We start from the raw sequence: 24,410 nt of genomic DNA on the forward strand, positions 1-24,410 counted from the left end.
AAATTACTGTATAAATTTCCAAAGACGTTGTACATCATAAGTAAGATTTTCTTTTATTTTCTTTCTTTCTTTTTTTTTTTTTTTTGTGGCTGCGCCGCAGCACGGCATGTGCAATCTTAGTTCCCCGACCAGGGATAGAACCCGCCAGGGAAGTTCCATAAATAAGATTTTCATACCAACACTTTAATCAGTCCTCCTTGGCTGGGAAAAGATTATTCCTCATTGAATACTGACATTTAAGTTAAGATTTAAAAGTAGATACAGGCTTTAGTAGAATATTACGGTCCAAATGTAGGTAAGGAGAAATTTGATTTAGTGGCAGGATATCTATTGTATGTTATTTTCAACACTTTTAATTTTAAAATGCAAACTAAATGTTACTATTTAGACTATGTTTAGGGGGAAATACCCAATATCCACTTACTAAAACAAGGATGATTTTTAAGTTCTCCAACTTTAATGAAGAACTTAATTGGACATTTAATACTTATACTAACTTACCTGCATAAGCAACAATCCAACTATAAAAGCACTTCCTTGACAGTAACCAACCTCACGATCCACTAAAGAATATGCCTAAAAAGTAAAAAATGTTGTTCAAAATACTTTATTTAACATGATATATCATACCTTCCTTCTCTAAAAGCCTAAAGACAGTAAGAAGGTGGATTAAAGACCATTTATTTTTTTAGAGAAGCTCTTGCTTGCTTTGTTGTAGATGTTATCCTATCCTGTAGGTATTTTAAAAGCAAATGATTTATTACATAAAATTTTATTTCGATGATTTCCCAATTAGCAACTGACAGCTCCGAAGGACAAGAAAATAAAGGAATTTGTACTCAGGAAAGTGACAAAGCTTAAAAATCATTAAAAATATATATCTGACAAAAATCAAAACTAGAGTAGGATGAAGGTAAAGCACTGATAAAATTGAAATGATTTAACAAGAAATCAATATTTCACGGAGGTAGCAAGAAGGAAAAGGAATTATGCAAAGAGAAAAGGCAACATTGGAAAAAAATTACAATGGCGCACACTTTTAAGGGCTAAGAGCTCTTAGCAATGCTGGCCACAGCAAGCAAAAAATTTGCTCCCAGACTGTGAAACTCATAGAAGGTGAATTATTCATTTTCATGGACAATCTTCTCTATGGTATGTATAGTGATTTATAGGTTATTTGATTTCACTCAACTAATACCAAGCAATGTGAGGAATTTTCTAAGAGTTCTCCAAACTAGACAATAATCTAGCGTCAGAATTAAAGCCAAAATTATGCTAAAGTCAAATTTATTGCCAAAGCAACTGATTACTGGGGTGAGAGTTCATACTTCATTATGAGAAATGTTTAATTTCAACCTCCTGAGAATTCATTTCATCTCAAAAAATGAATAAATAGAACTTACCTTCATTACATTAAACAAAACCTCCTGTCCAAGACTATCTTTTTCCTTAAAAAAATTGTGTTCAGGATAAGTTCTAGCAATGTCCCTTCGGATCAATTTTTCACAAGGTGAGGTCATTTTCAGGAGTTCTGAATACTGATCCTTAATTGGCATACTTTGTGCACTGCACAAAAGTTGCCAAACTATTGCTCTAAAATGATGGGGTATCCCTTTACGAACAAGTTCCTACAAATAAAAATAAAAATAAAAATGTTTAAGTGACTTATTTAGGCTTCCTACCTTGAAAGCCAAAGAAGACTTATTGGAGGTTGGAGTAGAGTAGATGACTTTCTCAAATTTATAATTCACAAAGCTACTTTTATAATAAGACTAGGGAACTTTTAAACCAAGGCTAAGATTTGGCTAAGATACGGGTATATTCTGTTCTGATCAGAGGGACAACAATGCCATGGATAAATTCCTGTCATTTCACTCAGAATATGGCCTCTAAAGGTATTAAGGACCTGATAATCTGCAGAGCTGTGAATGATGGCACTGTACCCATCATCTTTCAAAGGGCTGTTTTATGTTTTAAAATAAAAAAAGTAAAATACTGGTAACTGAAGGATGTAGGATGTCACAACTTCCATTTCTGAATCTATAAAATAAGAGAATTTAATACCTAAAATAATTTTCAGCTATATATTTCTACAATTAGGAGACCTCTATAACAATTGATAGCTACAAACCTAAACTTCTATGGGCACAAATACATAAAGCAGACCTCTTCATCATAGCACTTGGGAAGTACTAGAATCTGATTTTTTTAAATCCTCTATTAATTGATGCCTCATGCCCTTTGGGATAAGAGGAAGGACTTAAGCAAAGAATATGAATACCTTAACTTGCTTTTCCTTCTTTCTGTGCACATCTTCCCATTCATTAACAATTCTTCCCCAAAGTATCCAAGAGTCTTCTTCAAGGTGACTGAGGTTGCTGGAGGCTGATGAACTTGATACAAGGGAGGAGCCACTGTTTCTTCTTGATCCATTTACAGATCTTAAAGATTTACTATCTGTTTCTAACAATCTAAAACATAATTAAAAATTGCTCAACATCTCACTGTGACACTAGATGACATGATGATACTTAACAGTTTCACTACTGCAATTTAGCCATGGTTTTAAAATATATATAATTTCAATAATATTTGGTCGGCATCTATAAAATTAACTGCTGTATTTTTTCTACTAAGCATAGCAATTTCAAAATTTGAAATAGTAAATTATGTTAAATATTTTACTATTAGCCCCCTCATAATTTCCCTTCAACACCACTAAAAATTCAAATTAAAAGAAATCTTCTGGTGAGAAAAGTGATTGGGAGGGCTTCAGGAAAAAAAAAAACTGTACTTGGAAGAGGTATAACCAATTCTATGGAAGAACTAACCCTATCATGTTTACAATGTGTCTAGGGCTATAAAAAAGTAAGGCAGACACACAAATTAATCAAATCTCTAGTCTTTTTTCATTTTGCTTTTACTGATACATAAACTAACCTCCCCAAACAAAAAGTGTTTTGTTTGGCCCATGCAATATTTGAGTAAAAAACTGATTAACTAAAACTAAAATTAGAAGATTTCATTTATCTGTTTATATACACATATATTTATATTTATTTACAATTCTGGATTCTCTTGAAAAATAAAAAGATAGGGCAAAACTAGGCCCACATTCCTAAACAGAAACAACAGGATGTAGCAGAATAGGAGCTTATCCCTTTAAATGAGAAAGGACTTTAATCCACTAACTCTCCATAATCCCTACTATCTCCCAAAAACTCAGGCCAACTAACAGCTGTCATTTATCATTGGACTTGTGCTTTTAAACTGAAATGTCTTTACTCTTAAGGCCCTGTTTAAGGCCTCTTCCTTATCTGTAGAATGATGGGTTAAGATAATTTCAGAGATCCATTCCATGACTCATTACAACATCAAATCCATTATTTCTTTCACATGTACACAGGCTATTAAAAAAAAAAGCCTGGAAAAATGTGGCTCTATCATTATAAAGATGTAAATTATATGTCATTCAATAGATTATTAAAACATCTATTTGGGTATTTAACATGGCTACTATTTACTTCCAGCAACTCCTTCAGAAAATCATCTGCTTAGACAAGAAATGTTCCCAATACTAATTTATGATATATAAAAACTAATTAAGAAAAGAAACATATGAGTCAAATTATAACTAGCAGATTATAAAAACACCCTTTGTGAGCCAGATTTATATCTTGCTCATCTTTATATCCCTTTATATCATCTTTGTATTTAGCTCAATACAAAGTACACTGAACACTGACTGAATTGAAATAAAATCAAAATCCCCATATTAAAAAATATGTTCAAATACCGGATAGTCATATTCAATAACACAGTAATATAAACTGTACTCATTCTATCCTTATTCATGGGATAATTTAATACATTTTTTTATGGCAACAATAAATTAAATAAAATGTCCCCAATATTTCTAGGAACAGAAAACTTACAAAACAGCCAAATTCAGGGTCAACTCTTTGCTATAAATATTCTTTAACAGAAAAAACTAATTAGGACTTCCCTGGTGGCGCAGTGGTTAGGAATCCGCCTGCCAATGCAGGGGACATGAGTTCGAGCCTTGGTCCGGGAAGATCCCGCATGCCACGGAGAAATTAAGCCCGTGCTCCACAACTACTGAGCCTGCGCTCTAAAGCCCACGAGCCACAACTACTGAAGCCCGCGCGCCTAGAGCCCATGCTCTGCAACAAGAGAAGCCACCACAATGAGAAGCCCGCGCACCACAAGGAAGAGTAGCCCCCGCTCACCGCAACTAGAGAAAGCCCGTGTGCAGCAACGAAGACCCAATGCAGCCAAAAATAAATACATAAAGTAAATAAATTTATATAAAAAAAGAAAAAACTAATTAATGATAATGTTTTGCTTTAAATACTATTTTTCCCATGTTATTTTAGTAAGTCCATAATATATCTTATGAAAAAATTAGTGTATGTATATAAGTAATTTTATGTATGACTCTAAACCTTAAGAATTATAAATGGAATACAGAAACAAACTTTACAGAAATAACCTGAACCTAAGTTCTTCATTTCACTTAGTCACTGAATGCTTGCTATATGCCAAATAATTAAATTGCACCACTACCATTAACAAAAAGACACGCAGTTAAAAAGAAAATAATGGTATTTCCTAAGCTAAACATAAATTTGAGATATAATGAAAGTATAGATGAAAAAGTACCCAAATAGAAGTTTTGGTTTTTTTTTTTTTAAGAGTCAGAAGGGTCTCAGAGATCCCCACGTTGTAACTTTTAGTATAAGCAGGAAAGCCAAGTGAATTCATGGGTGGATTAGAGAAAAGCGTTAAAGCAGTTCACCTTCAGAGGACAATGAAATAAGTAACATAAACAAATATACAAAACTGTGAAAAACATTTACAAATGAAATATTCCAAGTAAAGACATTACATTATTTAAAGATATTGTCTCTGCCTTAGTTCACATATTTAAAAAATGACTCAAAACGGACAACAGGCCTGAATATAAAACCTAAAACTATAAAACTCCTTGAAGAAAACAGGAAAAAGTCTTCACAACCTTGGAATAGGCAAAATTTGTTAATGGGACACAAGGAAACACTAACAATAAAGGAAAAAATTGATTTAAAAAATACTAAATTGGACCTCAAACTTAAAAAGCTCTGTTTTAAGAAAATGAAAAGGTACGTCACAAACTGAAAAAAAAAAATCCTCAACATATGCATCTGACAAAAGATTGGTATCCAGAGTACATGAAGAACACTTAAAATTGATAATTAAGAAGGCAAACAACACATTTTTTAAAAAATGAGTAAGAGACTTAAACTGACACTTTCCAAAACAAAATAGTCAAGTGGTCAATAAGCAACTGAAAAACATTCAACATCCTTAGTCACCAGGGAAACCCAGGTTAAAACCACACTATGTACACATTAGAATGGCTACAATTCTAAAGACTGGCCATACCAAATGTTGCTAAAGATGGGAGCAGTTGTGACTTTCATATAACCATGTCAGGAGTATGTAAGAGTTCAACCCCTTTGAAAAACTGTTTGGCAATTCTTTACAAAGTTAAACACATTTTTATATGACACAGCAAGAGAAATGAAAACCTACATCCACAAAAACACTTGCAATTGAAAGTTCAGAAGAGCTTTATTCATAATAGCCAAAGCCCAGAAACAACCCCAATATCCAGAAAAATAATCAAATTGTGATATATTCATTCACTGCAACACTATTCAGCAATAAAAAGAAACAAACTTTGATACATACATGAATCTTATAAACATTAGGTGAAAGAAGCCTGATGCAAACAAGTACATGCTATATGATTCCACTTATAAGAAGTTCAAGAACAAGTCTTCATATATTATAGAAGAAAAGCCTTCCTAAACATGACACCAAAAGCACAAATAACAATAAAGAATATATATAAATTGGACTCATCAAAATTTTAAATGTTTTGTACCTCACTGGATGCCATCAAGAAAGTGAAAAGAGGGACTTCCCTGGTGGTGCAGTGGTTAAGAATCCGCCTGCCAATGCAGGGGACAAGGGTTCGAGCCCTGGTCCGGGAGGATCTCACATGCTGCAGAGCGACTAAGCCCGTGCGCCACAACTGCTGAGCCTGCACTCTAGAGCCCGTGAGCCACAACTACTGAGCCCACACGCTGCATCTACTGAAGCCCGCGTGCCTAGAGCCCGTGCACCGCTACTAGAGAAGCCACCGCAATGAGAAGCCTGCGCACTGCAACAAAGAGTAGCCCCTGCTCGCCGCAACTAGGGAAAGCCCGCGTGCAGCAACGAAGACCCAACACACCCAAAAATAATAAATAAATAAAAATACATTTAAAAAATTTTAAATAAATAAATAATAATAAAATAATAATAATAAAAAATTTAAAAAATAAAAAGGAAGTGAAAAGAAAACCCACAGAATGGGAAAAATATTTGCAACCCATGAGACTTCTATCTAGAATACATAAATAACTCTTACAACTCAATAAGAAAAAGACAAACAAACCAATTTAAAAATGGGCACAGGGACTTCCCTAGTGGCACAGTGGTTGAGAATCCACCTGCCAGTGCAGGGGCCATGGGTTCGATCCGTGGAAGATCCCACATGCCGTGGAGTGACTAAGCCAATGCACTGAACTACTGAGCCTGTGCTCTAGCGCCTGCGAGCCACAACTACTGAGCCCGCATGCCACAACTACCAAAGCCCGTGAACCTAGAGCCCATGCTCCGCAACAAAGAGTAGCCGCCACTTGCCACAGCTAGAGAAAGCCTGTGCGCAGCAACAAAGACCCAAGGCAGGCAAAAATTAATTAATTAATTTTTAAAAAATAAAGCAATCATTTAAAAAAAATTAAAAATAAATAAAAACGGGCACAGAATAAGAATAGACAGTTCTCCAAAGATATAGAAATGGCCAATAAACACATAAAAAGATGCTACATCACTAATGATTAGGGAAATGCCAATCAAAACCATAACAACACACCACTTCACAACCACTAGTATGGTTATAATCAAAAAGACAAATAATGCACAACCTGCTGAGACTGAACCAGGAAGAAATAGAAAATATGAACAGACCAATCACAAGCACTGAAATTGAAACTGTGATTAAAAATCTTCCAACAAACAAAAGCCCAGGACCAGATGGCTTCACAGGAGAATTCTATCAAACATTAGAGAAGAGCTAACACCTATCCTTCTCCAACTCTTCCAAAATATTGCAGAGGGAGGAACACTCCCAAACTCATTTTACGAGGCCACCATCGCCCTGATACCAAAACCAGACAAAGATGTCACAAAGAAAGAAAACTACAGGCCAATATCACTGATGAATATAGATGCAAAAAAACTCCTCAACAAAATACTAGCAAACAGAATCCAACAGCACATTAAAAGGATCATACACCATGATCAAGTGGGGTTTATCCCAGGAATGCAAGGATTCTTCAGTATATGCAAATCAATCAACATGATACATCATATTAACAAATTGAAGGAGAAAAACCATATGATCATCTCAATAGATACAGAGAAAGCTTTCGACAAAATTCAACACCCACTTATGATAAAAGCCCTGCAGAAAGTAGGCAGAGAGGGAACTTTCCTCAACATAATAAAGGCCATATATGACAAACCCACAGCCAACACTGTCCTCAATGGTGAAAAACTGAAACCATTTCCACTAAGATCAGGAACAAGACAAGGTTGCCCACTCTCACCACTATTATTCAACATAGTTTTGGAAGTGTTAGCCACAGCAATCAGAGAAGAAAAAGAAATAAAAGGAATCCAAATCGGAAAAGAAGAAGTAAAGCTGTCACTATTTGCAGATGACATGATACTATACACAGAGAATCCTAAAGATGCTACCAGAAAACTACTAGAGCTAATCAATGAATTTGGTAAAGTAGCAGGATACAAAATTAATGCACAGAAATCTCTTGTATTCCTATACACTAATGATGAAAAATCTGAAAGTGAAATTAAGAAAACACTCCCGTTTACCATTGCAACAAAAAGAATAAAATATCTAGGAATAAACCTACCTAAGGAGGCAAAAGACCTGTATGCAGAAAATTATAAGACACTGATGAAAGAAATTAAAGATGATACAAATAGATGGAGAGATATACCATGTTCTTGGATTGGAAGAATCAACATTGTGAAAATGACTCTACTACCCAAAGCAATCTACAGATACCATGTTCTTGGATAGGAAGAATCAACATTGTGAAAATGACTCTACTACCCAAAGCAATCTACAGATTCAATGCAATCCCTATCAAACTACCAATGGCATTTTTCACAGAACTAGAACAAAAAATTTCACAATTTGTATGGAAACACAAAAGACCCCGAATAGCCAAAGCAATCTTGAGAACGAAAAATGGAGCTGGAGGAATCAGGCTCCCTGACTTCAGACTATATTACAAAGCTACAGTAATCAAGACAGTATGGTACTGGCACAAAAACAGAAATATAGATCAATGGAACAGGATAGGAAGCCCAGAGATAAACCCATGCACATATGGTCACCTTATCTTTGATAAAGGAGGCAAGCATATACAGTGGAGAAAAGACAGCCTCTTCAATAAGTGGTGCTGGGAAAATTGGACAGGTACATGTAAAAGTATGAAATTAGAACACTCCCTAACACCATACACAAAAATAAACTCAAAATGGATTAAAGACCTAAGTGTAAGGCCAGACACTATCAAACTCTTAGAGGAAAACATAGGCAGAACACTCTATGACATAAATCACAGCAAGATCCTTTTTGACCCAGCTCCTAAAGAAATGGAAATAAAAACACAAAATAAACAAATGGGACCTAATGAAACTTCAAAGCTTTTGCACAGCAAAGGAAACCATAAACAAGACGAAAAGACAACCCTCAGAATGGGAGAAAATATTTGCAAATGAAGCAACTGACAAAGGATTAATCTCCAAGATTTACAAGCAGCTCATGCAGCTCAATAACAAAAAAACAAACAACCCAATCCAAAAATGGGCAGAAGACCTAAATAGACATTTCTCCAAAGAAGATATACAGATTGCCAACAGACACATGAAAGAATGCTCAACATCATTAATCATTAGAGAAATGCAAATCAAAACTACAATGAGATATCATCTCACACCAGTCAGAATGGCCATCATCAAAAAATCTAGAAACAATAAATGCTGGAGAGGGTGTGGAGAAAAGGGAACACTCTTGCACTGTTGGTGGGAATGTAAATTGATACAGCCACTATGGAGAACAGTATGGAGGTTCCTGAAAAAACTAAAAATAGAACTACCATACGACCCAGCAATCCCACTACTGGGCATATACCCTGAAAAAACCATCATTCAAAAAGAGTCATGTACCACAATGTTCATTGCAGCTCTATTTACCATACCCAGGGCATGGAAGCAACCTAAGTGTCCATCATCGGATGAATGGATAAAGAAGATGTGGCACATATATACAACGGAATATTACTCAGCCATAAAAAGAAAGGAAATGGAGGTATTTGTAGTGAGGTGGATGGAGTTAGAGTCTGTCATACAGAGTGAAGTAAGTCAGAAAGAGAAAAGCAAATACAGTATGCTAACACATATATATGGAATCTAAGGAAAAAAAAAAAAAGGTCATGAAGAACCTAGTGGCAAGACGGGAATAAAGACACAGACTTACTAGAGAATGGACTTGAGGATATCGGGAGGGGGAGGGGTAAGATGTGACAGGGTGAGAGAGTGGCATGGACATACATACACTACCAAATGTAAAATAGATAGCTAGTGGGAAGCAGCTGCATAGCACAGGGAGATCAGCTCGGTGCTTTGTGACCACCTAGAGGGGTGGGATAGGGAGGGTGGGAGGGAGGGAGATGCAAGAGGGAAGAGATATGGGAACATATGTATATGTATAACTGATTCACTTTGTTATAAAGCAGAAACTAACACACCATTGTAAAGCAATTATACTCCAATGAAGTTGTTTAAAAAAAAAAAAAGACAAATAATAAGTGTTGGTGAAGATATGGAGACACAGGAACCCTCAGACACTACTGATGGGAATATAAAGTGGTTAAAACCACTTCGGAAAATAGTCTGGCAATTCCTTAAATGGTTAAACATAGAATTACCATACGAATCAGCCATTCCACTCTTAGGTATATATTCAAGAGAAATGAAAATCTATGTCCACACAAAACTTATACAATGAATGTTCATGGCAGCATTATTCATAATAGCCAAAAAGTGGAAACAATCCAAATGTCCATCAAGTGCTGAATGAATAAAAACACTGGTATATTCATAAGGTGTAATATCATTCAGTCTTGAAAATAAATGAAGTAGTGATACATGTTACAACATGGATGAACCTTGAAAACACTGCTAAGTGAAAGAACCAGTCACAAAAGGAAACATATTGTATGATTCCATTTATAGGAAATAGCTAGAATTCAGAAAGTAGATTAGATGCTGCTGAGGACTGGAGTGGGAGTAAGGGGAACAAGGAGGAATGGGCAGTGGCTGCTAATGGATACAAAGTTTCTTTTGGGGGTGATGAAAATGTTCTAAAATTGATTGTGGTGATTGGTTGCACAACTCTGTGAATACATGAAAAAACACTCAATTGTACACTTCATATGGGTGAATTGCATAGTATATGAATTATAGCCCCCAAATGCTGTTATATCAAAAAAAGAACGAAATATATCCATGGCAATGAAAATCAGATGAAAAGTTTCAGGTGGTGGGGTTGCTAAAAAGGGCACAAATGAATATTCTAAGATGACAGAAATTGTCTCCGTGTTAATGGCCTGTGGGTTATACACAGGTGTATACATCTATCAAAGCTCTAACTGTACACTTAAGAACTGTGCATTTCTCTGTTGCAAATTATACATCAACTTTATAAAAATGTATTAAAAATACTGTCTCTGGTTAATGACATTAGGGGTAGTGAGAATTAGGTGAGAAACTACTGCTTTTTATTACTAGAAGCCCTTCAGAATTGTTTTAAAAACCATGACTATTACTATCACAAAAAACAGTAACTTTTTGATATATTAAGTGTATCTATTTCATAAAGAAAGGGAAGTATGAACACTACTTCCTTTCTCTTTTTTCAAATTTGTTGGTCACTCTATCAAAATTTAGAATTTTCTAAGGAAAAACTTTATAATTTTTTTCCAGTGCTATGGATACAATGAAATCCTTCTGAGAGAATGTTAACATTTTCCAAAAGAAGTAACACTTGAATTGATACTATCAAGTCTTGCCCCACTAGCTACTTAGTCACGGTATGTAGGAGAAGAATTTACATACTAATTAAAAATAGGTAGACCTTACAGAATGCATAATTAGAATCATATATTTTTTATTTCTTTTTCCTAAAAGCAGTGATTAAAAAAAAAAAACAAAAAAACCTCAGGAAGACTCCTAGACAGGTTGCCACCTAGTTTAAATTCAATTAAAATACTCTTGACATGGTAGTAGAGGCACACTGCCTGAAAATGCCAACAGTTTCCAAAGATTTTAGCCTGGCAACTGAGAAAGTGGTAATACAACATTACTCATGACCCAAAGGCTAGTGAGAAGTCCATTCAAAACTTATTCATTTATCTTCCTCTTCCCAGAGCACATGGGTTCACTGCCTTGCAAGGATTTACGGTAATTAAAAAAAAAAAAGGAAACTACCTTCCCACCCCATCATAATTTCCTTATGACTAATACAAGAAGAAATTTATCAAATTAAGGAAAAGAATACTGGCCTGGTAGGAATATTGTACGCTATAATCAAAGGCATTCCCCATAGGTATGTGTGGCCTGCTGCTATACAATAATTCAGAGGCCCAAATTTATTCATCCTCCTAGAATGCTGCCAGACTAAGACATCAGAGTTGAATCTCTACTGACTAGGGAATAAATACATAGTCCTCAGTCTCCTAGCTAAGCAATTCCAAGCTTCTGTACCTCCAGCTCTAAGGGCAGCATTCAAAATGGATACAGCTCCACATTATCTGAGGTGGAGGTGCTAAAGCCAATTATCAGCTGGACTTCAAATAGTATCAAGGATGGAAAAAGTCTAGGATTGTTTGCTTGCAGAAGCTTAGAACACTTGGCAGAGAGAAAGCATTTCCAGTTCCCTGATAGATAGGACTAGGGACTAAAGTGAGAACAAGGGAATATGCCAACAAAGAGAGTAATCAGGGTCTTTGGGTCTTATTTTAGAGAGATTACCTTCACCATATTCCTGCTACTGAGAACTGAAACTTCACCTCACCAAGGGGCCACCTATCTGAGGAAAATGGTACTCTGTGCACTTCATGATAGGTACATGAAAAAAAAAAAGTAGCTTATGTATAGCAGGATATATTTGATAAACATGAAAGGAAGAAAAAGACCTCTACTTACTACAATACTATGAAAAATACAAAGGAGGAGAAGATAAAGAATGGGTTCTCTTTTGGGTTATTTGGAATATGAAGTACCTGTGGGACTTATCCATGTAGATAAGAAGCTCAGGGTTTCCCTGGTGGCGCGGTGGTTAAGAATCCGCCTGTACTGGCAGGGGAAATGGGTTCGATCCCTGGTCCGGGAAGATCCCACATGCCGTGGAGCAACTAAGCCCGTGTGCCACAACTACTGAGCCTGAGTTCTAGAGCCCACAAGCCACAACTACTGAGCCCGCGCACCTAGAGCCCATGCTCCGCAACAAGAGAAGCCACTGCAATGAGAGGCCCGCGCACCATAACGAAGAGTAGCCCCCCGCTCGCCGCAACTAGAGAAAGCCCTCATGCAGCAACAAAGACCCAACGCAGCCATACATACATACATACATACATAAATAAAGCCCAGAAGTTGAAAAGTCTACAAATGGAAATTGGGCAGTTATTTGACAAACTTTTTGAATATCCTGTTGTACTCAGTATAATGCTTTCCTATGGATACCAGAAATAAGAGAGCAGGATACAAAAATGACAGGTCAACATGCCATTTAGGAATGTGTTAACTGCTAAGTTAATTTATAAAGAACTAAGGAAAGATCTAAGAAAGCTAAGGAAGAAAACTGCTATACGAGAAAAACACTTGGAAAGCTAAATACACTGGCACTTTATTGCAGAGGGAGCAACTTTTCAAACATAGGGTTCAAACACTCTTGTAATGTTACACCAAACAAACAGGATATGAAAGTGCAGGGAGAAAGACGGCAGCTTGCTGGCTAAAAGAAAGGCAAATCAATAGCAACAAAATACACGTCTGACTCACAGAGGAGTCACACCCTTTCACATCAACATCATCAAGCACGTATACATGTCTCAGAACAATAGAAACAAGAAGGGACAATTAAGAGAAAAGACAAGGAATTAGCACAGGAAACAATTCAGAGACAATTCAGGAGGGAGGTGCCTAAATGACAAGAATCTCTCCAGTTCTGACAGCATAGGCGTTTTCTCTGGCTTTTGTTTCTGTAAGATGAGATCTCAGAGAAGGTGAATGCACGAGTCTTGCAGCCCCCTCTCAAATATTCTGATCAGCAACCGATGGTTGGCAATCTGTATATCTTCTTGGGAGAAATGTCTATTTAGGTCTTCTGCCCATTTTTGGATTGGGTTGTTTGTTTTTTTGTTATTGAGCTGCATGAGCTGCTTGTAAATCTTGGAGATGAATCCTTTGTCAGTTGCTTCATTTGCAAATATTTTCTCCCATTCTGAGGGTTGTCTTTTGGTCTTGTTTATGGTTTCCTTTGCTGTGCAAAAGCTTTGAAGTTTCATTAGGTCCCATTTGTTTATTTTGTGTTTTTATTTCCATTTCTTTAGGAGCTGGGTCAAAAAGGATCTTGCTGTGATTTATGTCATAGAGTGTTCTGCCTATGTTTTCCTCTAAGAGTTTGATAGTGTCTGGCCTTACACTTAGGTCTTTAATCCATTTTGAGTTTATTTTTGTGTATGGTGTTAGGGAGTGTTCTAATTTCATTCTTTTACATGTAGCTGTCCAGTTTTCCCAGCACTACTTATTGAAGAGGCTGTCTTTTCTCCATTGTATATTCTCTTGCCTCCTTTACCAAAGATAAGATGACCATATGTGTATGGGTTTATCTCTGGGCTTTCTATCCTGTTCCATTGATCTATACTTCTGTTTTTGTGCCAGTACCATACTGTCTTGATTACTGTAGCTTTGTAGTATAGTCTGAAGTCAGGGAGCCTGATTCCTCCAGCTCTATTTTTCTTTCTCAAGATTGCCCTGGCTGTTCGGGATATTTTGTGTTTCCATACAAATTGTGAAATTTTTTGTTCTAGTTCTGTGAAAAATGCCATTGGTAGTTTGATAGGGATTGCATTGAATCTGTAGATTGCTTTGGGTAGTATAGTCACTTTCACAATGTTGATTCTTCCAATCCAAGAACATGGTATATCTCTCCATCTGTTTGTATCATCTTTAATTTCTTTCATCAGTGTCTTATAGTTTTCTGCATACAGGTCTTTTGTCTCCTTAGGTAGGTTTATTCCTAGGTATTTTATTCTTTTTGTTGCAATGGGAAATGGGAGTGTTTCCTTAATTTCTCTTTCAGATCTTTCATCATTAGTGTATAGGAATGCACGAGATTTCTGTGCATTAATTTTGTATTCTGCTACTTTACCAAATTCATGGATTAGAGAACAGTATGGAGGTTCCCTAAAAAACTAAAAATAGAACTACCATACGACCCAGCAATCCCACTACTGGGCATATACCCTGAGAAAACCATAATTCAAAAAGAGACATGTACCACAATGTTCACTGCAGCTCTATTTACAATAGCCAGGACATGGAAGCCACCTAAGTGTCCATCAACAGATGAATGGATAAACATGTGGCACATATATACATGGGAATATTACACAGACATAAAAAGAAATGAAATTGAGTTATTTGTAGTGAGGTGGATGGACCTAGAGACTGTCATACAGAGTGAAGTAAGTCAGAAAGAGAAAAATAAGTACCGTATGCTAACACATATATATGGAATCTCAAAAAAAAAAATGGTTCTGAAGAGCCTAGGGGCAGGACAGGAATAAAGATGCAGACGTAGAGAATGGATTTGAGGACACGGGAAGGGGCAAGGGTAAGCTGTGACCAAGTGAGAGAGTGGCATGGACTTCTATATACTATCAAATGTAAAATAGATAGCTAGTGGGAAGCAGCCGCATAGCACAGGGAGATCAGCTCAGTGCTGTTTGACCACCTAGAGGGGTGGGATAGGGAGGGTGGGAGGGAGACACAAGAGGGAGGAGATATGGGGATATATGTATAGCTGATTCACTTTGTTATAAAGCAGAGACCAACACACCATTGTAAAGCAATTATACTCCAGTAAAGATGTTAAAAAAACAAAATTAAAAAAAAGGAAACTGATGGTTTACTGATCGCTTTACGCAGACAGAAAGCATAGACATTGCAGACTGAAGCTAAGCTAGTTGCAACAGAAAGAGTAGTACAATAAATTCTTTTAATTAATCATATCATCAAATTCCTCAGGAAATCAGACAACTAATTAAAAATTTAAAACAATCCTATGAAAAGAATAAAGAGTTCGAGTGAAGATCTAAAGGCTTCTCCTATGATTAAAAATACAAGAATTTTTCAACAGAAACATAGATCAGTGGAACAGGATAGAAAGCCCAGAGATAAACCCACACACCTATGGTCAACTAATCTATGACAAAGGAGGCAAAGATATACAATGGAGAAAAGACAGTCTCTTCAATAAGTGGTGCTGGGAAAACTGGACAGCTACATGTAAAAGAATGAAATTAGAACACTCCCTAACACCATACACAAAAACAAACTCAAAATGGATTTGAGACCTAAATGTAAGACCGGACACTATAAAACTCTTAGTGGAAAACATAGGAAGAACACTCTTTGACATCAATCACAGCAAGATCTTTTTTGATCCACCTCCTAGAGTAATGGAAATAAAAACAAAAATAAATAAATGGGACCTAATGAAACTTCAAAGCTTTTGCACAGCAAAGGAAACCATAAACAAGACGAAAAGACAACCCTCAGAATGGGAGAAAATATTTGCAAACGAATCAACGGACAAAGGATTAATCTGCAAAATATATAAACAGCTCATTCAGCTCAATATTAAAGAAACAAACACCCCAATCCGAAAATGGGCAGAAGACCTAAATAGACATTTCTCCAAAGAAGACATACAGATGGCCAAGAAGCACATGAAAAGATGCTGAACATCACTAATTATCAGAGAAATGCAAATCAGAACTACAATGAGGTATCACCTCACACCAGTTAGAATGGCCATCATCAGAAAATCTACAAACAACAAATGCTGGAGAGGGTGTGGAGAAAAGGGAACACTCTTGCACTGTTGGTGGGAATGTAAATTGATACAGCCACTATGGAGAACAGTATGGAGGTTCCTTAAAAAACTAAAAATAGATTTACCATATGATCCAGCAATCCCACTACTGGGCGTCTACCCAGAGAAAACCATAATTCAAAAAGACACATGCACCCCAATGTTCATTGCAGCACTATTTACAATAGCCAGGTCATGGAAGCAACCTAAATGCCCATCAACAGACGAATGGATAAAGAAGTTGTGGTACATATATACAATGGAATATTACTCAGCCATAAAAAGGAACGAAATTGAGTCATTTGCTGAGAGGTGGATAGATCTAGAGACTGTCATACAGAGTGAAGTAAGTCAGAAAGAGAAAAACAAATATCGTATATTAATGCATGTATGTGGAACCCAGAAAAATGGTACAGATGAGCCAGTTTGCAGGGCAGAAGTTGAGACACAGATGTAGAGAACAGACATATGGACACCACGGGGGGAAAACCGCGGTGGGGTGGGGATGGTGGTGTGCTGAATTGGGCAATTGGGATTGACATGTATACACTGATGTGTATAAAATGGATGACTAACAAGAACCTGCAGTATAAAAACAAACAAACAAACAAAACAACTAATACTAAACTTTCACTGGGTTATTTGTATGGAAATATGTTAATATAAATGTTTCAGACATTACATGAAACTTGTAAAAATCTTATATGCTCTGGTATAATGTTATAAGTCATAATCCTAGTTATTACTTTAAAATGTATACCTCAGAAATAAAAAAAAAAAAAAGATTAACTATGAGTTGAACCTGGATGATGGATACAGAAGAGTTCATTATACTGCTATTTTTGTTTATATTTTATTGTTTTTATTGTTTTCTATAAAAAAATGTTTAAAAAAATAATAATAACATGAATTTTTAACGCAAAGACTTGAAAATACATGTTTTGTTCAGAAGCTTTTTACTACTTCCTTAAATGTTCATGGCTGTGTTATAGAGAGTATCCTTAGGAAAACTGAGGTAAATCTGTGGTGGTAAAATTATAAACATAAAAGTTAGATCACCTAGATCAGCAATGTCCAACAGAAATATAATGCAAGCCCCTACATAATTTTAAATATTCTAATAGCCAAATTTAAAGTATAAAGAAATAGTTGCAATTAATTTTAATAATTTATTTATCAAATATAGTCAAAATATTACATATTTTTAGTATGTAATCAAAATTTTTTTAATTAATGAGACTTCCCCCCCGCCCAAATCAGCTCTTCAAAATCTAGAGCATATTTTACTCTTACAGCCCATCACAATTTAGACCAGCAACATTTCAGGAGCTCAACTGTCACATATGGCTAATGGCTTCCATATTGGACAGTGTAGACTTAGATGTTGGTAGGATACAAAGATATATAAATTAAGGTTTCAAAGATTCCTGCTTACCATATTTAAAAAAATAAATAAAATACATTTACTTTAGTTTAGAAGAACCATTTCCTCATCCTCATATTTCACCCCCCAAAATCTGCTAAAAAGTAAAATCTGATTCTACATAACAGAATGCAAAAGGAAACAAACATGGTTGCAATGCCAAACTGTTCAACCACACAAATAATGGCCCGTTTAAAATTTAAATCAGCACTATTCCCCTCCTTAATTAAAATGCATTGCTATTTACACTTGAACCTTACCTTCTTAAATTCATCTCAGCCAAAGCCTTTGTATTTTTAAAATGAAAAACACACTTAACACAGAAAAAAAAATAGCTGTCCTATTTCAACTTCAAGGCTATCAATAATTAACTTTCATCAAACAGATCTTTGACATCGTATTGAACCATTTCTTCACATCTTTCTGCAGTTGCGAGATGCACTGATTTTTAAAAAGTGATAACTGCAGTAAAACTATGGGAAGGAAAAACAGTTCCTTTATAGAATTTGGTATTTTCATGTTTCTTCAATTTTAATTTTCTAAAATACTGTCAAAGTATTTTATACTTTCTTAATCAAAGACAGTTAAACAACACAAAAGATTCATCTACATTTGCAAAAAAGAAAAAATCCTAAATAAAAGCATCTCCCCTGTTAGAAGTAACAGTTGTGTCTCAATTTTTACTTTAGATACATAACTTGCATATCTACATTACAAACCACAGAAGTGGTCAGAGAAAATTTAGTTTATTATTCTTGCAATTTTTCCTTGGACTTAATGCCTTGGTGGGGTACTAGAGCAGAACAGGGGAAGGTGAGCTAGATCTTAGTGTTTGTCATTTTATTTTTTATTAAAGTCAGAAAGATGTGTTTTTCCATCAGGATTGTTCTCCTAAGGCAAAACAAAATATTGCTATATTTACCCATTCTCTACACATAAATCCTTCCCATGGATTCTGGGTTTTAATGATTTTTTTAAAAAGAGTGAGAGACTCAAAATGTGAACTCAAAAAAGTACAAAGTTTTGAGTAATTCCACACAAGAACAAAGGGCGAAAACCTTCTGCTTCTTTTACTTTTTCAAAGTCTTACTTGTCAAAATCTCTTTTCTAGACATCTTTAAACAATTCTAACAATTATTATTTAATTGTTAACATATATGCCAAGCACATTTAGTATTCTGGAATAAATTGTGAATTACTTGGGGAAAAGTTCATCTATACACACATCACTTGCAACAATTTTTATATGGTGTTTTCCATATTTTAATTATACAGTAATTATTGATCATAACCATAAAAATAAATTCAACTTTGGTCACTTACAAACTCAGGGCCAAAGTCATCTTTTGTGCGAACTACTTTTTCATGTAAGAACCAATTCAAAACTTATAAATTCTTTACATCCTTTAGCACTATCTATACGTGTTTTACTTTGCCAGTCCTGCCCTGGTTTTATATTCCACTAAGTTTTCCACACCATACACCTCCTTTTGTTCTCTTTAACAGTCTCCGCCACTTTGTTTTCTGTGAGCATCTATTTGCTCATAACTGCCTTCACACAACCCAACACTCCACTTTGCTCTTTCATGAGCCTCTTCCAAATTCATCTTATCCAAGAAACTTTGCCAATCTACATATTATGCTAGAAAACTACCTCCTCCTAAAACCTCAACCAAAAGACTTTGCTCTAAATCTTTCAAATGTAATAAGCAAAGAGGCACAAAGTTAATACCAATACACACATAAAACCCACATAAAGTTATCATCATGTGGCACACCGAGCTTTCTATCTTACCCATCAAATGCTGAGAGCCAAAGAAAACCCTTTAAAAGCACTTTCTAAGAAACAATAATCAGAAGGGGACAATTTCTATTGCCAGGTTTGTATGGGCTAACATTAGGTCTTCTTCTAGTTGTTCATTTGGGCCAGGTTCAAAATCTCTAGCTTGTAAATTCTATTTCCAGGTAATTTCTTTCACGTCTCTATTTTCTGTCTCCATATCAACATATCAATTTTCTGTCTCCATATCAACCAAACCTGAGGACAGGTCATTTGAAAGCAAAAATTTCAACAACTACCTCAGCAATAAATTTTTTTAAAGCTGAGCAGAGTTAATATTCAGGATATATAAGACTTTGGCCAACAGGCAACAATGGACAGCAATTTCTGAAACTCAGGAGATAAGTGAGGTAAGACCTATGATTGCCATCTTACCTGCCTTGAGAGAGTTTCCAGATTCTGGCATGCATAGGAAGAATTCAACAGAACCTAGTGAACTTTCTCAATTGAGTAGACAGAGCTGAGAGCATGAGGAGACCAAAGTGGCTAGAGTCCAAGGAACAGAGTATCAGAGAGGTAAGAAGTACACAAACAAGATCTTCAGAGATTGACAGAGGATACCCATTAAGTATTCAGCTGGGAACAGATCAGCACATGTATGTAAGGAAACTACCCAAAGCTAGAGAAAAAAACCCACCAGAAAAGATTAAACAGTGGCCACCATTCACACAGGGCCAGGAATAGTATCTGTCCCCACCGGCCAGACTGGAAAACCTGTTTCAAGGCATACTGGGTAAAGTACACAAAAGGGTCGTGCCTCAGTAGGAGGGAATAATAGCCCTAGGCTGTGCACTACTCCAGAGCAAATTCTTTCCAAGTAACTTAACTGCATTCTTGAACAAAGCTCAAGAATATTTACAGGAAAACAGCCAAACCAAGTGAGGTAAAATTCACATTGTGAGACATCCAATCAAATATTATCAGGCATGCAAAGAAGCAGAAAAATATAACCAATGAGAAGAAAAAGCAATTAATCAAAAACAAACTGGTATTGATAGAAATGTTAGAACTACCAGACAAGGCCATTAAAAGTTATTAAGACTATACTTCTGTATGTTCAAAACTTAAGTAGAGACATACGAACAACACTCAGCTCCACCTTCTAGAGGTGAACAATGTGAGAGATGGAAAAACACACTGGATAGGATTAATGGCAAATTAGACATGGCAGATCACAATATAGAGAACTTGAATACAAAGCAATAAAAATTTTCCAGAAAGTGAACACAGTATCAGTGAGCTGTGGAACAACTTTGAGTGGCCTAATATTTGTGTAATTAGAGTCACTGAGGAGGAGGAGAGAAAGGAACAAAAAAATTTGAAGAATAAAATGGTCGAAAAGTTTCCAAATTTGAGGAAAATTAAGTCTACAAGAAGTTCAACAAAACCCAAAAGTAAGAAACATGCAGAAAACTACAATAAGGCACCTCAGAATCACTGCTTAAAACCAGGGATAAAGGACTTCCCTGTGTGGCTCAGTGGTTAAGAGTCCACCTGCCAATGCAGGGGACACGGGTTCGAGCCCTGGTCCAGGAAGATCCCACATGCCGTGGAGCAACTAAGCCCGTGTGCCACAACTACGGAGCCTGCGCTCTAGAGCCTGCACGCCACAACTACTGAGCCCGCGTTCCACAACTACTGAGCCTGCATGCCGCAACTACTGAAGCCCAGGAGCCTAGAGCCCGTGCTCCGCAACAAGAGAAGCCACCGCAGTGAGAAGCCCATGCACCGCAACAAAGAGTAGCCGCCGCTCACCACAACTAGAGAAAGCCCGCGCGCAGCAATGAAGACCCAACGCAGCCAAAAATTAATCAATTAATTAATTAGTAAATAAACAAAACCAGGGATAAAGAAAAAATCTAAAAGGAGACAGAGAGGGAAAATGACACATTATATACACAGGAACAAAGATAAGGATTGCATCAGATTTCCTGATGTAAACAATACAAGAGTGAAGTCAATGACACATCATTACAGTACTGAAGGAAAACAAACAAAAAAAACAAACAAAAAGCCCTGTCAACCTAGAGTCCTATACTCAGAAAAAATATTTTTAAAACAGCAAGATCTTTTTTGATCCACCTCCTAGAGTAATGGAAATAAAAACAAAAATAAACAAATGGGACCTAATGAAACTTCAAAGCTTTTGCACAGCAAAGGAAACCATAAACAAGACGAAAAGACAACCCTCAGAATGGGAGAAAATATTTGCAAACGAATCAACGGACAAAGGATTAATCTCCAAAATATATAAACAGCTCATTCAGCTCAATATTAAAGAAACAAACACCCCAATCCAAAAATGGGCAGAAGACCTAAATAGACATTTCTCCAAAGAAGACATACAGACGGCCACGAAGCACATGAAAAGCTGCTCAACATCACTAATTATTAGAGAAATGCAAATCAAAACTACAATGAGGTATCACCTCACACCAGTTAGAATGGCCATCATCAGAAAATCTACAAACAACAAATGCTGGAGAGGGTGTGGAGAAAAGGGAACCCTCTTGCACTGTTGGTGGGAATGTAAATTGATACAGCCACTATGGAGAACAATATGGACGTTCCTTAAAAAAATAAAAATAGAATTACCATATGACCCAGCAATCCCACTACTGGGCATATACCCAGAGAAAACCGTAATTCAAAAAGACACATGCACCCGAATGTTCATTGCAGCACTATTTACAATAGCCAGGTCACGGAAGCAACCTAAATGCCCATCAACAGACGAATGGATAAAGAAGTTGTGGTACATATATACAATGGAATATTACTCAGCCATAAAAAGGAACGAAATTGAGTCATTTGTTGAGACGTGGATGGATCTAGAGACTGTCATACAGAGTGAAGTAAGTCAGAAAGAGAAAAACAAGTATCGTATATTAACGCATGTATGTGGAACCTAGAAAAATGGTACAGATGAGCCGGTTTGCAGGGCAGAAGTTGAGACACAGATGTAGAGAACAGACATATGGACACCAAGGGGGGAAAACTGTGGTGGGGTGGGGATGGTGGTGTGCTGAATTGGGTGATTGGGATTGACATGTATACACTGATGTGTACAAAATTGATGCCTAATAAGAACCTGCAGTATAAAAAAACAAACAAACAAAACAACTAATACTAAACTTTCATTGGGTTATTTGTATGGAAATATGTTAATATAAATGTTTCAGACATTACATGAAATTTCTAAAAATCTTATATGTTCTGGTATAATGTTATAAGTCATAATCCTAGTTATTACTTTAAAATGTATATCTTAGAAATAACTAATTTTCTTGTCAACTGCATTATTATGAACTTTCATCAAATCTTTAACCGTGGTCACAGTCTTTTGTCATTTACAGACAGTTCTGGGTGTACTCTGATGCTTTTGCAAATATGTTCCTATAAAAGGGTTTCATCTTCAAGAAATTCATGGAAAAGACTCTGACAAGTACAGGTTTCTGGTAACTGACTGTACTGCTGAACTGAATGAATAAGCATTTTCAGAATCCTAATGAAAAATTGATAAACTCATAAAAGTGCTAACAGAAGATCAAGATGAAAAAAAAAATTAATTACATGGGATTGAGTGAACTGATGAGGATGAGTATAATTTTTGTGACTTTCTCTTTGAATTAAAAAAAAAAAAATCCCACAAGGACTCAGAGGCAAAGAATATACAAATTAATTTTCACTGCAAAGTAAAGGAGCTGCTACAGTGGAGGATTACTGGACTGAATGTCAATATTATGACATAGTATGAGTGTGTTTCATGTTTGGTAATTGCAATCATTGTTACTTTTGTTGTGGTCATCCATGTACAATGCTTGGTGTCAGTCTATTTATCTCTTGTAAAAATAAAATACAGTGTGTGTGTGTGAAAAAAAAAATTGACACAAGAAAAATGAAAAAAAAGAACAAAAAAAAAACCAACTTAACATATAGTCCATCAAAATTAGAAAGTTACATGGCCATAGTAAGAACAAGTTCAGATGAAAGGTAAGTCATCCATAATCATTATGTTCTTTTCTGATTAATATATCCTAATGTGCCTAGAAGGTTGTTCAGACATAATAAAACCTATTTCAAGAATTTTCTAGTATAAATAGTATAGATACTGTGTTCATAAGTACGATACCTTAAAAGCCACCTCTTAGTTCTCATAAATATATTTAAAAGAAAACAAACAAAAATAGGTTATTGTTAAAATAAAAATCGTAACCATTAAAAAATTAATTCATGTCTTACTAAATTACAGAAATGTTGCTTGCGTTAAACTTTTAAACTAATTAGATCAAAGTGCTTTATATCACAAATTTAATGGTAATAGAGATAGCTATCAAATGTGTTTACTTCTTTTTTTATTAGTGAAGCTTTTATTTCCACCAGAGTACTGCATGTATTTGAAAATACACCTAAATCTGTATTTGAAAAAAAAAAAAGTTTGTCCAAAAGTTATAAATTACTACTTTGAAAAAACTTTCACTCTGTATAACCCTTACTATGAGATGTCCCATTTTATCAGGTGTGTGGCTTTTCAAAGATACCGGCCCAAGCAAAACCTGATATGATTTTAACATCTACTCTTGATGTGAGCAAATAATAAGATAAAATATTCCTATCGCATTGTCCGAAAAGGGTTGCTGTTATTTTATTTTCCCTGTTCTCTTCTCTTTCTTCTCCTCTTCCTTCCTCCTTCATCTTCTTTAAGCATACTAATACTAGGATATTAATAAAATAAATATAAGCAAATGATGTTTAAACGTGTTTTCTAAAAGAATTACTGT

The 24,410-nt window shown here is 35.7% G+C and overlaps 1 protein-coding gene across 6 annotated transcripts in view; it reads right to left on the reverse strand.

Annotated features, from left to right (window-relative positions):
* EVI5 (ecotropic viral integration site 5) overlaps positions 1-24,410 on the reverse strand; it is a 221,630-nt gene that overhangs the window by 136,063 nt on the left and 61,157 nt on the right. For 5 of the 6 annotated variants that reach the window (XM_068540313.1, XM_068540311.1, XM_068540310.1 and 2 more), the window contains exons 3-5: positions 2,282-2,471; positions 1,404-1,628; positions 502-576 (exon numbers count right to left, since the gene is read on the reverse strand). In XM_068540313.1, coding sequence (XP_068396414.1) covers positions 502-576; positions 1,404-1,628; positions 2,282-2,471 — 490 coding nt within the window. The remainder of the gene's footprint in view (positions 1-501; positions 577-1,403; positions 1,629-2,281; positions 2,472-24,410) is intronic. The other variant, XM_068540314.1, reaches the window with a different exon arrangement.

This window comes from Eschrichtius robustus, chromosome 3 (assembly GCF_028021215.1).
Source record: "Eschrichtius robustus isolate mEscRob2 chromosome 3, mEscRob2.pri, whole genome shotgun sequence".
Classification (NCBI taxonomy): domain Eukaryota; kingdom Metazoa; phylum Chordata; class Mammalia; order Artiodactyla; family Eschrichtiidae; genus Eschrichtius; species Eschrichtius robustus.